The 13,100-nt window shown below is 40.6% G+C and overlaps 1 protein-coding gene across 1 annotated transcript in view; it reads right to left on the bottom strand.

Moving 5' to 3' along the window:
• The window catches only part of cpped1 (calcineurin-like phosphoesterase domain containing 1), a 29,103-nt gene continuing 16,003 nt past the window's right edge, over positions 1-13,100 (bottom strand). The window contains 2 exon segments of the mRNA XM_020620361.1: positions 1-2,478; positions 2,481-2,522. Coding sequence (XP_020476017.1) covers positions 2,309-2,478; positions 2,481-2,522 — 212 coding nt within the window. The 3' untranslated portion in view covers positions 1-2,308.

Genomic DNA, 13,100 nt, shown 5'->3' with positions numbered 1-13,100 from the left:
ATTTATTATAAAAATAGCCAGTCATATTACAGTTATGGTGCTCAGTATGGTCATTCATTACAATTCAACAGAGGCACAAGTCAAAGTGTTTGATGTTCCCGCAAATTCATTGAATAAATGTGCTGTAAAACAAATTTACACACACACAACAAAGCATAATGTGATTGATTTTGGCTACCATTAGGATATATAAAAATAGATAAGGACATAAGGCTCCTTCTCAGACAGGAAATGAAGGAGATGGGCTGAGTTGTCTTTCACACATCATACTCATTATCCATTCCTCCCAAACGCCCGCTCCTCCCTCCATCGCATGCTGACTTTTTGGAAAAGAGACAGAATCCATCAGTGTGAAATGAGGTCAGCGATCGTGTCGCTGATGGAAAATCACCTACTGTAACCACCAGACCACAGGCAGACACACACAGACAGGGAGTATGTACACTTTCTCTCTCGCTCACAGTCTCTCTCCGAGACACACAGATGTGTTAAAAGGTTGCCATGACAACTCTCTTACATTCCCAGTCGGTCAGGGTTGCTGAGAGAGTCTGTGTGTGTGTGTGTGTGTGGAAAGTGTAATTGAGTAGAATCATTTAGGGCTCACAGAGAAAGTCATTTTGTTGCAGATAAAGACAATCTCAGGACTGTGAGCTCTCAATAAGCCTGCAAGGTAACTCCTAACACGGTCAGGCTGTTTTAGCCCGGACTGAACAGTCAGGAACTACTGTGCTCCTCCCACCATTAATTGGATCACATCAGTATCACTATGTTTTATCAGTTTGACACCAGTCCAGACACTTAACAACACAGTCACACACTCACACTTCTGTTTGTGCAGAGTTCACTGCAAGGATCCTGCACATGTGCAGATGAAGCTGATTAGTTGTCATTTAAATGTAAAGTGTGGCCTTGTAAATTCTGACTGAAACCATGACCCGATGATTAAATACTGTCCTTATAAAAACATCACAGGGAAATGAAACCCAATTTATGCTTTCATAAACAAAGTGACATGAAACTAAATAGATATTGCAACACTGGTGCTACAGAGTAATTTACTGGTAATGGAGTAACTTGATTTGATCACATTTACTGTACATTAGAAACTTTCTGCTGGAGAACAACTCAAACTTATTGATTAGTTGGGAACATATAAACTCCACTTTACTGTATTGCCCAACAAATGAGAAAAAAAAAAACATTAAAAGGTATGATTCTTGAGATTCTCATTAAATTAAGCCCCATTTTTGATACTACAATATTTCTGCTCACATTTTTCTGGAAAAGCCAGTCAGTGAGTTTACATTCTGCCTTTGCCACCATGTTGCCATGCTCTTAAGGATTACTTTAAGAAAACAAGAAACCTTTTTGTTATAATTAATATGGATTAAGAGCAGTCCTTAGGTCAGCATATGTAAAAGAGCACACAGGCTGGACAATAAAGAAAATATCTCAGTTTTACTCTGAACAGTGTGTGTTTTTCCTGCAAGGGTGTAAGGGGCTGATCAGAGGTCAGCAGTCAGCTCTGCATCTGCCAACTCAGTCAAACAATGTACAAAGTTAAAAATAAACAAAACCACACACAATATGGTGATGTGATTAGCTTGCATAGGATGCCACCCAGGCATTAGACTTCAGCAAACAGCTACGACAGCTGGATACTGAGGATCACTAATGTAAAACTTCACCTGTTACACTCTCACGCCTCCATGTCCACACCTCCAGTAGCTGTTCTGATGGAAATGTCAATAATTTATGGTCCAATCTTCCTTTAATGATGGAAATGTCTGACAACATAGCATACTGTCTTGAACCTTCAACATTTTACACTGCAGACATGAGTGTCAGAGGATGCAATGCTACTTCAGATATAGGAGGACTGTGTGGAAAAGTGGTGCTTCTCCATAAAGGAACCACTACAACAGCAAGAGCAGAGGTAATAACACCCATTCTGCCAACAGATAATCCAATTTAACATTCAGTAGAGAGAGGTTGTTCAATTTAATTGTATCTAAACATTCTTTATACTTTATAATGATTGCTTAGCATGTGGTCTTGTCTTTATGGGTTTAAATTCACTGAGTTTCTCTTATTTCAGGTCTTATACATTTTCTCCACTTCAATGAGTACACAATTGATCAGTTTTAATAATTCACATTCTTAACTGCTGGCACATGAGTTGGCTCATGCGCCGATATCCAGAAACCTTGTTGTGTTCCTCAGTACTGTGAAACCCAAACAAGGTGGTTTACCAACTTGTTTTTGCTGATAAGCCAGACTTTTCTGTTTATCCCCCCATCACCATCCCTCAGGCCTGCAGGAGCTTCCTGAGGTCCTCGTCCATGCCTCGCACTCTCAGCTGTTCCAGGTTGTGGTAGCGATGGATGACATCGTCAGCAGTTACCACCACCAACCTGACTCCATGGGTGTCTTCGCCGAGCTGGCAACCGATGGCCGAGCTTACAACCATGTCCAGGCGCCGGCGTTTCGGTGGTAATGACCAGAGAAGACCGCCTTCACCCCTGTGCCAAGGAGTGACAGACAGGGAATGACACAAGAAAAAGTGTAAGGATGCTGAATATGGGGCAGCAATGATGAAACTACATAAATCTGAGCATTCAATGTGAGAACACAAGAACATGACTTTGTTTGCTGGTGACATGATTTATTTCTTCTCTACCTATATCACCGCTTTAAACTGCACCATGTCTGTCCCTGTGTTCTTATCCATCCCAAACAAAGGTGCAACATGAAGAAATAAAGCACAAAGTGACCAAAATATGCAGCGTTAGTGATGAAAACCAGTTATTCAACGTTTCCTCTACCAGAAGAGTTCTGATTTTAAATCGCTCTGTGTTTTAAACAATAACCTGCTGCTCAATTTATTGGTATTTGATAGATTTATATTTATAACTCACATATTTAGCACAATATATTCCCTATTATTGCTATTAACAATAATTGCTAATATTTAAATGTTTTATGGGTAAAACGAGGTGGGAAAAATTAAGATGAAGGAAGCAAGACAAAATGAAGTATAAAGAGGACATAATGGAAGAAAAAAGAAAGACAGAAAAGACAAAAAGAAAGAAAGAGACAGAAAGCCTTCCAATTATAGAATATTTTGAAATCCAAAGAAAATTCAACTAGAGCAGTCACAACTTTCAATTTATTTTCAATTACAAATGACATTGTGAACAGAATGCTGGGAGTACGGTTCGGCCCAGCAGCGCCAAAGCTGCATCACGAAATGACTGCACACTTAAAATGGCTTCACCAAACAAGCCTCACTTTAAATGAAGGGTGCAAAATGAACAGTTTTGGTTATGTGTGAAGGAAATATTAGAGTTTGTGAATACATTTTGGTGAGAAACTATTTCACTTTCTGGAAAGAAGGGGTCATTTTTTTGGCTGGTTTTCTCTGTATTGTCAGGATAAAGTGAAGTGCTTTACAATTACAAAAGAGTAAGGTCTGCAAAAGTTATGATTGGATGTGTGTATTCCAATTTCCTTCCAGTATAAGCATGTGTGTGCATGTTCAAGTGTGCACATACAGTAAGTGTAGGTAAGAGGGTTTACAATGAGCTTACTGCAGGCTTTTGGCAAAGAAAATGAGCTGCGCTATTTTCTGCAACTGCAAGTGTTTCTGTGGAGTCTGGCTGATTGTAGCCTCGTCTTCTGAAACACCCAGCCAAAAAAAAAAAGAAAGATGAAAATTGGCAACAAAAGAGAATAAATTGCAGTCTGTGCATGAGAAAGACATCAGTCTGTCCCAGAAATCTGCACAACAAAGACACGAAAGATCCCTGTGAAAAACACTTATGTATCTGCTGCCGATACTACTTCAATGTCAGCACTGTGAGATTGCCCTGAATCATCAAGTCCACCACTCTGCAAAATCACACAGCACAGGAATACAAATGTGACCTAAATTTATATTAATATTTGGAGGCAGCTGAGGACAGTGATGCGCTGCGCATGCTGGACTATTAAATAATGAATCCACTGTAGATGGAAATCGATGATTAGGGCCGGTATGTGTGTGCATGGGCTCAATACAATCAAAATCTGGGGCAGCACTGTGTGAAAGCCCACCCTCCAGTGACTTGTGGGTGGGCCTGCAGCAATATCATTAGAGAACATACATTCCATGCATCTGTTTGTCTACGTGTGTGGGGGGGGGACAGGAATTATAGCCTTTCATATAACCTTGCCACTGCTGTAGGTGAATGAAAAACTGGCGAGGCTCAACACTGTCTAATCACACGTGTGCACACGTTTCAGTAAATGTGTGCCCTTGTTGTTTCTAGATAAGGGCTGAAAGGTCATAAATGCCCTTTGCTACTCTAGGCCAAAGAATGTACTCATTATTCTGTGGGATTTGGGGCGTATAGGCATGTGTGTTAGTGTTCTGTGGCGTAGTTCTTCTATGTTGACAGACACCTAAGTGATTTTTATCTGTCCTACCAGAATTACACACTTTAACTACAATTATTCAGACTCTGTGAAAGAAAACAAAGCAAAGCAGCAACACAAGTGTGAACCAGGGAAAGTGGTTGATGGGTTCACCAGATGACTCAGTTAGCAACACTGATTGTGCAAATGTCATGTTGGATTTGTTACAGTATCTGCTGTGACTTCTTCGACACCTCATAGAGATGAGGTGGTGGGAGGAAGACAGCAATAGTAAGAGGCGACAGACAAGAATGAATCCTGTAATAGTGATGACAAATTAACCACCAGGAGGATAGAAAAAAAAGTCTTGCTAAAGTTAAAACTCTGAACTCTCAAAGACTCCCAAAGTTTCCACGATTAATCGCACCAACAATGAAAGAGTTCTGCATGCATGCACACGTGTCAATGTGTCTGAGATCTGGTGCGACATCCCTGATGATCCACATCCCACACACGTGCCCCATGACACCACCATGCAGCAGCAGGGAGCTTCCATATGTATATGTGACACATATGACGCATCCATGTAGCTGAGTTGTGCTGTGTTTGTTTAAAAAATAAAAGATAACTCTAAATGATTAGGCTAATCAACTATCAAAATAGTTGCCCATTAATATTTGACTGACAAATCTTACTAAACTTATCAATAATTAGGAACAGGAATAGTTCTATATTTTGGCAAATAGGCTTATTCATTTTCTTGCTAAGACTTCGAACCAGCAGCCAATTAGCTTAGCATAAAGCAGCAGGAACCCACACAAAACCACAAATTGCCATTTTTACCCTTTTGTTTTTGAACAGATGAATCAAACAAGATATGCTATGTTAAATATGAGCATTACAGGCGCTGCTAGGTGAACACCGATACACTTTTACAGACTCAGGGTTGCTGTTTCCCCCGTTTCCAGTCCAGCTGAATGAACCAGCTCTCTGCTAACAGACATACTTCTCATCTAACTCTCAACAAGAAAGCAAATAAGGGCATTTCCCAAAGTGTCAAACTATTCCCTTAATAAAACCGCTGAAAAAAGTTAATGAATTACAATGTAAAAGCCTTTTGAACAGTAAGTATATGTACAGTCAGGTTTTCCCTCTGACATACACCATCAACTGAGAGATCTTGTACAGACAGGTGTGTGCCTTTCCTAATTGTAGCCAGTGTATTAAATTAGGTACAGGTGGACTCTAACCAAGCTGTAGATGCTTCTCAGTGACTATTGATAGTAGGATGCACCAGAGCTCAACTGCAAGTGTCAGAACAATTTGAATAATTTCTGAATATTTTCCATACTGAATGCAACTTGCATATACTACAATAATGTACTGCGAGAGTAAACAGTGATATCTAGTTACAAGTATCCACTCAGATCTGCACTTCAGGTGTATTTTAAGATGTCTGTGAACATCTCTCTGCTAGCTGTTTTCTTTTCAACACTATTATTCAATAAGGCTGCCTCAATAAGTCGACGTAATCGATTACATCAACATCAATATTTTTAACTTTTTTTTTAAAATAAAATCTTTTTACTTCTAAAACGCTTCACCCCTTCATTAAAACAAATGCTTAGATTCACTATCACTACGTAGCTGGTTGCCAACTACAAGTAAAATCCACAGAAGAAGAACAATATCACTACATAGTTGCTGAGTGCTTACGTCAGCTATCACTGGTCAGCTCCAGCACAGATAAAAGTTTTAGATAATCATGGCGGCTGCAACAGAGTCTGCAGAGTCTGACTCATTTGCAAACGAGGTTTAGTGTAGAAGTTTCCAAAGACCCAAAGCTTTGAAAGTATGGGAGTATCTCAAATTAACAGAAAACAGCAGGGTGGTGTCTAAAGTTTCATTGGTGTACCACAGCAACATTAGCAATATGCACAAGCACCTGAAGAGAAAATACAGGTGCTATAATGGATGATGAACTGCCAGAAAAGGCAATAGTAGTGAAAGCTTCTTAATATGTTTGTCTATGTAGCTGCTAAACCCATTATTAAAACCATAAAGTCATTTGCCCACTGCCTTAGAATTTCCATGGAACAGGTGTTTGAGAAAATGTTTAGGCTAGGCTTATTCTATACTGACTGATGGTGCCAGGGTGTGTGTGCATTATGTTGAGCCTTATTTTATACAGTCTATGGCTTGTGCATGTTGTGTTTTGATGACGCACCTTTCTGGAGGAAAATAGTTTAGATTGATTGACTAACTGTCACAATAACTTATAGTTTAATCAATAGAAAAATAGTTGTTAGTGGCAGCCCTACTATTCAAATACCAGAATAACAGATTGTATTCTGTTCTCTGGAGGATTCACCTCCTAGTTTTCTCCTCCAAGGCACAGAGGCTTAGATTTTCACTTTACTTTCATCTGTCTAATATCCGTCAGGTGGAATGGGCTCTCTGCTAGGTCATCATGATACACTGCAGGCTTTCTTTCAAATATAGCTGAGATCTGAAGTGGACTAAACCATTAGACAATTTGTATGTCAAGGAAAGGAATCATCTTACTCTACAGGCTATATCACTGGCTCTTATGGAGCAAAACCCATTTCATATAAACAATTTAGCAAAGGCTAAATATCCTGACCTGAAATCACCTGAGCATGTCCCGCTCAGAGCTTTAGAAGCCAAACCACTCCGCTTGGGCTCTTGTATGGTAAAAGTCACTCAGAGAAATGATGGCCTTTTTGGGAAAGAAAAGCATTTTGAACCTCCAAAAAGACTGTCTGTATGAATAAAAGATAAACGACTGAAAAAAAGAAGGTGGGAAAATCGTCCCCTTTGCAATGCAGTCAGAATACGAAGGTGAGCTCTGAAAATGTCTGCCAGAACATGAATAAAGGTAAGGCATTTTTTCAAAGCCTGAGAATGCTGGGATGCAAATCATTATTTAAAATCCCCAAATACCCTGTTTCAAAGAGAGTAAAAAGAGAACTTCTTTTCTGTATTGTGGCATGTACCTACTAATGGTCAGCAACCTCTCTTAGAGCTTTTAGGGCTGCTGGGTAGACCCACATTGGCAACCCTCCTTCCTGACTCAGGTGGAGTAAAGGCCAGACGCTAGTCAGCCTTTGGTGGGCTGTGAAATGCACAGGTCAGTGAAGGTCAGTTGTATTTAGTTCGATTCCCACAGAAACAAGCCAAGACTTGTTTACTACTTCGCTACTACTAGTGCAGTCAATTCACCTAAAAGCGAAGAGAATGAAAATGTTGACCTGTGATGGCACTAGACGAAAAGCTAGAGATCATGACAGTCATTACAATTCATCTGAGGGGGCATGATATTACTATATTTAACAGCAAGTCTTTCAGGTGCAGGACTTCAGCAGCTGATTTCAAGATGTGTCAGGTAGGATAAGTGCAAACGGCTGCTGTAGTTGAAAACTTGAGTTTGTTGCCTTACATGCACTGTGCCTCCAAGTATAATAGTAGTGTACGCCCTTTTAGGAAAATGAAATAAACAACTCGTCTCCCTTTGCTTCATTTCAAACAAAGCAGCACTTATCATTTTCTGTAAAGTTATCCAAAGCATCTCACAGTACACTCAGCATGGGTAGCCTAGTGATGTAAACTTTTAAAGCTAGTGCTGTGGCTCTAGACATTGAGCTATATCAAAAATAAAATCCTCCCCTATCCTCTGACAACACCTACCCCATTCAGCCATATAGAAAATGGAACCTATAACAAGGCTAAGTGTATGTGTTATGGTTTCCCCACTGAGGAGTTCCCACACAAGAGGCACTGTGAGTGTTCAGAGAGTGTTAAATAGTGGTACTGCATTCCGTGGAGGACTGTTAAGTCCCATTTCCCCCCATTTTGCCTATTCTCCATGCTTTGTTACATTTGTTCCATTCCCTTTTCTTACTGAGTAGCTGCCCTTGTGAAAACATGCAGCCTCTGTGCTGATAATTTCATGTCTTGTTTCAGCCTCTGTGGAAATCCCATTTACCTGTCAGCCTTGAAACAGTTCTGGTTCTTTTGTGCTTTTCTTTGTGATAAAGACTCCCATCTGGGGACTGGCCTTTGCTTTGACAGATCGAGGTGGGGAGGATGGGGAAAGAGGGAGAGAGGAAGAGGAAGGGTGTTAGAGCGCTCAGAAAATACCTACAGTAAGCAGTCAGAAAACATATTGGAGGGAAATTACCCAGAATCAAATTGAATTCTGCTCAGGGGTTGCAGAAAAATGCACAGAAATGAGAGGGGAGGCCTGTCCAATATGCACCTGTGTTTTGTTCATAAGATTTTGATATGCTGCAGTCATCTGAGTAATATTCACCTTAAGTGGTGAATTTGTTGGAAACACCTTTTAATACTTAAATGCCAAGAACAGTCAGTGAGTTAGGCTGCAAAATAAAGAACAGTAAAGAAACCCTCATTTACATCTTAATCATGTTTGATGTTTGTGTAGCTTCCTTGACTCTTCCTTCAGGCTACAAGACTGGACTTGCTAATTGTGAGCTAAGTTCCAGTCATGACACTGAACCTCCTCCTATCTCTGATTACCTCCAGCATAAGCCATTTTCCTTCAGACCTTTCCTCCCTTTCTCCTTCTTTGTTTTTGACACAAACACCTAATGTAATTCTGAACGGAGCTGTCATCTGCACAGCTATGTAGGAGTGAACATGCAATGTGTGCATGTGTATTGAAGGGTGGCTGTTATTAAAGTGCAAGTCTGGAAAATAATCCATCATGAAATGGTGGCTGTTGATGTGGCATGACAGAGGAATACAAAATGATGTCTTGCAGCGCCGGCTCCAAATAAATCACTCTCAGCCATCAACACTGTGCAACATCCCCTTCCTGTGTCCTCCAGATACACACACAATCGCAAAGGTAGCTGGGAAATTAAAACAGTCAGCATGCAATCTATCGCTGTAGGAGCATGCATGCCCTTTGGCCATTTGGTACCCAACATGGTATCTAATCATCCTGAATTCACCAAACTATGATCCTTATGTTTCTTTACAACAGATGCACCATAGCAGGGTTTGACATTAACCATGGCCCGATGGCCATGGCCACAAAGAGTTAGTGTGGCCACCATATATCCGCAGAAGGTGGCCCATAGTGGCCACCCAGCTTTATCAGATCTCTACTGAGAATGAGACCCCGTGTTTCAGACCACCCGGCATTTCACCACCACGTTACCACTCCACAAACACCCTGATTCATTTGAGCCTTTTAGGGCAATACTCTACGAAAACAGCAAACGGCTAAATTACTTGTCACCAGCTCGCTGCCGTTATGCTGGGGCTGCTGAAGTATGGGTTTGCTAAGTATAATCAAACTTCTAACACAATCCCTACAGAAGAACCACAAGCACAAAACACAAACTATAAAAATGTCTATGAAAATTTAGGAGTGAAAGGGTGTTTAGGTGGTTAGAATAGAACCCATCTAATGATGTAATGTACTGTGGAGCACATGTGACTGACACAAGGACGATGCTGGGATGGAGGGAGGAAGTATCAGCCTCAGGGGGGTGGCGGGTATGAAAAAGAGGAACTGAATAAACTGAGAGACTGAGAGGATATGTACCATATTCTTTCAAAGATCTTGTTTTCAATTTAAGTAATCATATAAATATATTCATTCTGCCCATGTAATCTGAAATATATGGGATATAGATGGCACAGTTAAGGAATGCTGTGTTAAGTTGTGTTAAATTGCCTTTTCTGCATTATTTTACTTACATTTACATATGAGCCACCAAAAATGTACTTTGACTTTTAGGGCCAGTGCTTAAAAATACTAACATCTACCCCTGCTACCGTTTATTAATCATTAGAATCCCATGTTTACTAAGCTCTCAAAGAAAAGGAGCTAGCTAAGGTAGCTAATGTTTTTATCAATAAGTTGAGAATGATCATCACTCAAGTATCATTATGATACTACCTATTCAAAAAACTTTTTTCATACCATGCAACCCCCACGTACTGAGGCGCTGATTATACAAAAAAAGAAACAGAGACAAGCCTTGGAATCAAGCTGAAACAGGGCAAATCAATAAACTGGTAAATGATGAGGAAGTGGATAGGGGGAAACTGACCACTTAAATAGCTCTGAATCAAGTAGGATATGATGGGCCAGGACGTGAAGGCCCGTGGTCATTCATTCAGTGCTTTCACACAGCTGGGATGTCAACACTGGGACTGGGAAATAAAAAGGCCAGAGGTTCTACTTTTGAGCATGCCAGAGCACTTCAGTGGCAGAAAACTTCACAACATTCTACATTACTTGTTTACATGGCCTTCTTCTTGGTACCTGAAACAAACAATGCAGCCCCTGCTTTCAGTCTGAATGCCTGGTAGGTCACAACCCCGCCCTCTTGTTGTGGTACAAGGAGAGAGGGAGACAAAGACAGAATAAGGGAGCGAGACATAAAAAGCGAAAGCATTATTCTGCCTCATAATTAAAACAACGGAGTTAAAGGCTTAACTGTGGCCTCTTATCAAATCCCCAATGGGTGATAAATGCGTCTTCGCTTTTGAACAGAGTAGGACCCTTGCTGATAAAGACAACCAGTGGCAAGAAAGAGAAAGTGAGAGACAAAATGTGAAAGATGGAAATAATATGCAGAGCTCCACATGTCTTATCTCTGCCTCTAATTAGTTACTGTATATACAACTCTAAATCAAATCAAATCAAATTCTATTTGTATAGCACCAGATCACAACAAAAGTCATCTCAGGACACTTTACAAAGTAAGGTCTAGACCTTACTGTTATCAATATTATTACAAAGGAAAACCCAACAAATCCCCTTTGAACAGCACTTGGTGACAGTGGGGAGGAAAAACTCCCTTTAACAGAAGAAACCTCCGACAGACCCCGGCTCTTGGTGGGCGGCCTTCTGCCTCAACCAGTTGGGGTGAGTGGATAGAGGAGAGACAAAAGAAGAAAAGCAACAAGACACAACAATCAAACACTGATCAGGTTGATGTGGCTGGTGACTGCTCATCAGAAACATAGAGCTCCAGGGCCAGGGCAACCTGCAGGAAGGTACAGGGAGAGAGGACACACTACGGGAGAGAGGAACTCTACAGCTGCTAGAAGTGTTGGGAATTCCAATAAACCTCTTAGTCGCATTCTTGTTTTGTCTTTTTTCTATACATAAACAGGGTTTGGAGGAGAACAAAGGCAGCAGGTGCACCTGTTCATTCATTCTTGTTTGCATGTGTACTGAAGGTATTCTCAATGTAGTATATAAACCTTGGACAAGGAGGAGGGTGGAAGAAATCTAATTACAGTACTCTATGCGGAGAGGAAAAGCTGAGAGCGCTGCTGGGATTTCTCTTACTCTACTCGACTCTCGGAAAGCAGACAACGGTCCCCAGCTAGGGGAATTCAGGACTCTCTGAAGAGACTCTGGATGTGTGTAAACCCTGTTCTAAATTCAACATCTTCAACGAACAAGCTATCTGCACTTTTTCCAAGTCTTTCTTCCTTTGCTTGCTGTGACTAAATGTTGGCTGAGTTGCATCCAGGCAGAGAATAACTGGCAGAAATATGGGCAATACAGTAAAGCCCAAGAGAACATTATTTACTCTGATTAAGGGTATGACAGTGACGGGCCAGCACATAATAAGACTAAACACCCTGCTCCATGATCTTTAGGGCTTTGTGAGATTGCTACCAACGAACTGAACCCACTGTACTGACTGAAAACCTGTACATACCACATCTTGTGTTCTGGTTGTCTTTTTTTTTTTATTCTTTTCATTTGAAATATGCCCATTTTGAACCAAAGTCTTTAATTAGCGATAGAATTTGATATCAACCCAGTCACTATCAAATCACAAACCAGAATAATTGCTTGTGCAAAAAAAAAAGCACCAGACTTTACTTGACCAAGAGGGGCTCATCACACAGAGACAGTGTATCATCACTGTGAGCTGGAATGAACAGTTCCCAGGGTGGAACTACTCGCTCTGATGAGGCATAGGAAGACTAATCAGTGTTGCACCTTTCCCATATGCAGCTGTGTTGCTAACATATAGATAGGTAGAAAAACATATACAAAATAAACACGCACTATTACTCAAACAACTCTTGACACATCCTGTGGACTGACACCATGAATAGCTACCTCTGAGGTGCTCCGAGAACTCAGTTACACATACTAGCAAGTACTTTCTTATGAGGACGGACTTGACGGCAAAAAAATAAATACATCTGTGTAGCCACCCAATTTCAAAGCTTCTTTTTGTAGAATTAAACAAAGAATGAGGAAAGCTGTGCAATTTTACCTCTGCTTTTGCCAGACTGCTGTTTCTCTTTATTTAAATAAGAACTTTAGGGCAGCCAGCAAAGAAGAATATTCTTAAAGAGAATAACAATGAAACATTGTTAGAGTATCATACAGCCCTTACATCCAGTGAGGGACTTAACACTTTTTACACCATAAAACAGGCAACACAACTGTTGGTATAGCTGCATTTATCTTCCAGGCCAAATTATATGAGCGCCAGCTGCACAATAAGACATATGCTTGTCAACTGCTGACTTTAATGAAAATCACAGTAGAAAAATCACATTTATGCTTCATCTGCACCGACACTTAACTGCTCCTCAGTGTAGCTGAATCTTTCTGAGACTGGATACAGAAGTATGTGTGTGTGTGTGTGTGTGGGGGGGGGGGGGTAATT

Source organism: Monopterus albus, unplaced genomic scaffold (assembly GCF_001952655.1).
Source record: "Monopterus albus unplaced genomic scaffold, M_albus_1.0 scaffold236.1, whole genome shotgun sequence".
Classification (NCBI taxonomy): Eukaryota; Metazoa; Chordata; class Actinopteri; order Synbranchiformes; family Synbranchidae; genus Monopterus; species Monopterus albus.
Note: the sequence above shows the minus strand (reverse complement) of the source record. Positions and strands in the feature narration are given on the sequence as shown.